At 34.9% G+C, this 2,319-nt stretch overlaps 1 protein-coding gene across 1 annotated transcript; it reads right to left on the reverse strand.

The window, feature by feature from the left end:
- Positions 1 to 348: 348 nt before the first annotated feature.
- Positions 349 to 1,276, reverse strand: LOC139490212 (allatostatin-A receptor-like). Its single transcript, XM_071277061.1, has one exon. It carries the CDS (start codon positions 1,274 to 1,276, stop codon positions 479 to 481), a length of 798 nt encoding a protein of 265 aa, XP_071133162.1. The 3' UTR covers positions 349 to 478.
- Positions 1,277 to 2,319: the final 1,043 nt, after the last annotated feature.

Genomic DNA, 2,319 nt, shown 5'->3' on the forward strand with positions numbered 1-2,319 from the left:
TTTTTTTCAAAGCAGTGGTTGAAGTTTAAACTTTGATAAGTCAATAGACAATAATTCCATAAGAGTGATTTATTATTGATAACTAAATGTTATGACATAGATTTATCCTCGTAAAGGATAAAACAATTGAAAAGTGCATGAAGACCATACAATGTTTTTTTATTAGATATTCACATACCATATTGTGACGCAAATTTACAGATAAAGCATTCGGTTATACAAAATTCAATCCATACTCATGCTTTCACTATACCAAATTAGCTGATATACAACGCTATATTCTAAACATCTTTTTATCTTTCCGTATCGTTAACTCCTTGCAAAATTTTAAATTATTTGGTCGTTCACGTTTACAACACAGGAGTTTACGAAGACTTTGTTTGTATTTTGTTGAGAGAAAGGTATACAAAATAGGATTTATTCCACTTTTGGCAAACGCCAAGAACAACGACGTTGCTACAATACTAGATATTCAAATTTAGTTATAAAAATCTCCAAATAAGACAAGCATAGTCATGAGGTGATATGGTAACCAACACATAGCAAATGCAATTACTACAACGAGTATCCTCTTTGCTACTCTCTTCATCGGCTTCATACGTGTGGCACTTCGCCTAGTGCCTGGAGTAACTCCGTACAGTATTTGTTTAAGTATTAAACCATAAAAGACACTTATCAATAATAATGGAAGCACGTATGCAAAAACCAGAAAACATGCCAACAATCTTCTGCCAAAGGTCATAGACATACCGCATCCTGACAGTTCTGATTCACCAATCTTATTTGTTTCAAAAATTACCGGAAGATAAGAACCAGATACAACAAGCCAAATGATAAAAACAACCAGGTTAACATTCTGTCTGTTTCTGAATTGCTTTGATGTGATTGGATGCACTATTGCTAGATAGCGGTCTAGAGACATCAGAACTAGGGTATACACGCTAATCGTTGAGGAAACATACAAGATATAGTTTGATAGTTTGCAAACAAAGTCACCCAATACCCATCTGCCTTTGTTGTATGTTGTATCTATGAAAGAAACATATACCATAATAAATAAAAAATCTACAACGGCTAGGTTAACAATAAATATGTCTGTTGTATTCCGCTTCTGTCTTTGTGAACACACAGGAATGATCACGAGCAGGGTTCCTAAACAGCCAACTGGAATGGTCAGTCCACAAATTATAGGCAGGATAAAACCAAGAATGCTTTGACATTCAAATAGTGCAATGTCTGCAGCAGACAAGTTATATGTCATTGTAAAGTTGGTCATGGTTTATACGTCAAATATTTTGGTTAAATGCTCCTTCGACCAATAAAACTGTTACATTCTCCTTCAACGTTGTAACTAACCCTAAAATAATAAGGAAATTTATGACTATATGCCTTCACTTCCGGAGCAACTGAGATCACCTATTGTCTTTGGTGGGGTTCGTGTTGCTTAGTCTATAGTTTTCTATGTTGTGTGTTGTGAACTTTTATTTGTCTGATTGTCTTTTTCCTTTTTAGACTGGGCGTTGTCAGTATATTTTCGATCTATCTATGAGTTTGACCATCCCTCTGGTGTCTTTTGTCCCTCTTTTAGTAACCAGCCAAACTAATCAAAGAAACCAAACTTCTTTCTCTGTCAAGCATAACTGGCAAATATTCACTTGACCAATATAATGACATTTCTCAATTATCAAGGTCATTTAAAGTGGTCAGAGATACAAGCTTAGAACAAACTACATATGTACAAAAGGTATCAAAATGGAAATCTTTAAAGTCGATTACATCTCGACAACGCCTTGACAAAAACAACAACAACTACAAAAAAAAACACAACATGAAACGACAAAAAAAGCTCAACAAACAAAGGTATACAAAATACAGCATAAGAAACTTAAACTGCTTTTATAACCCCATAACACGAAGGGATTGATCTGATATCCTCCAGAAGAGTAAGCAAATAGCACTAGATCCACACGTGGTATTCGTATTGAAGATGTGAAACAAACGCATTTTACGCCAACAGCCCTCAAATTTAACAGTAGATTGACCAAGTCGATAGGGTACATTTTTATCAACTTAGATTTGTAGTGATTCATTCAATTATTTTTGCATAATAAGACCGGAAAACAAAGTCCGTTTGTTTTCCTGTTTAAATTGTTTTACATTTATCACTTCGAGGCATTTTGAAGCTTACTGTACGGTATGGATTTTGATCATTGTTGAAGGCCGTATGGTTACTTGTTAGTGCTTTTTCTCTGGCAGTGGGTCTCTGGTGATGATTGGTGCCCTTTGGCAACTATACCGTATCGTCCTATTACCAGATAA

Source organism: Mytilus edulis, chromosome 9 (genome assembly GCF_963676685.1).
Source record: "Mytilus edulis chromosome 9, xbMytEdul2.2, whole genome shotgun sequence".
In the NCBI taxonomy this organism is placed as follows: domain Eukaryota; kingdom Metazoa; phylum Mollusca; class Bivalvia; order Mytilida; family Mytilidae; genus Mytilus; species Mytilus edulis.

Bases quoted from the DNA above. Each gene is read 5' to 3' on its own strand.
- LOC139490212 (XM_071277061.1), bottom strand. From the start codon at position 1,276: ATGACCAACTTTACAATGACATATAACTTGTCTGCTGCAGACATTGCA.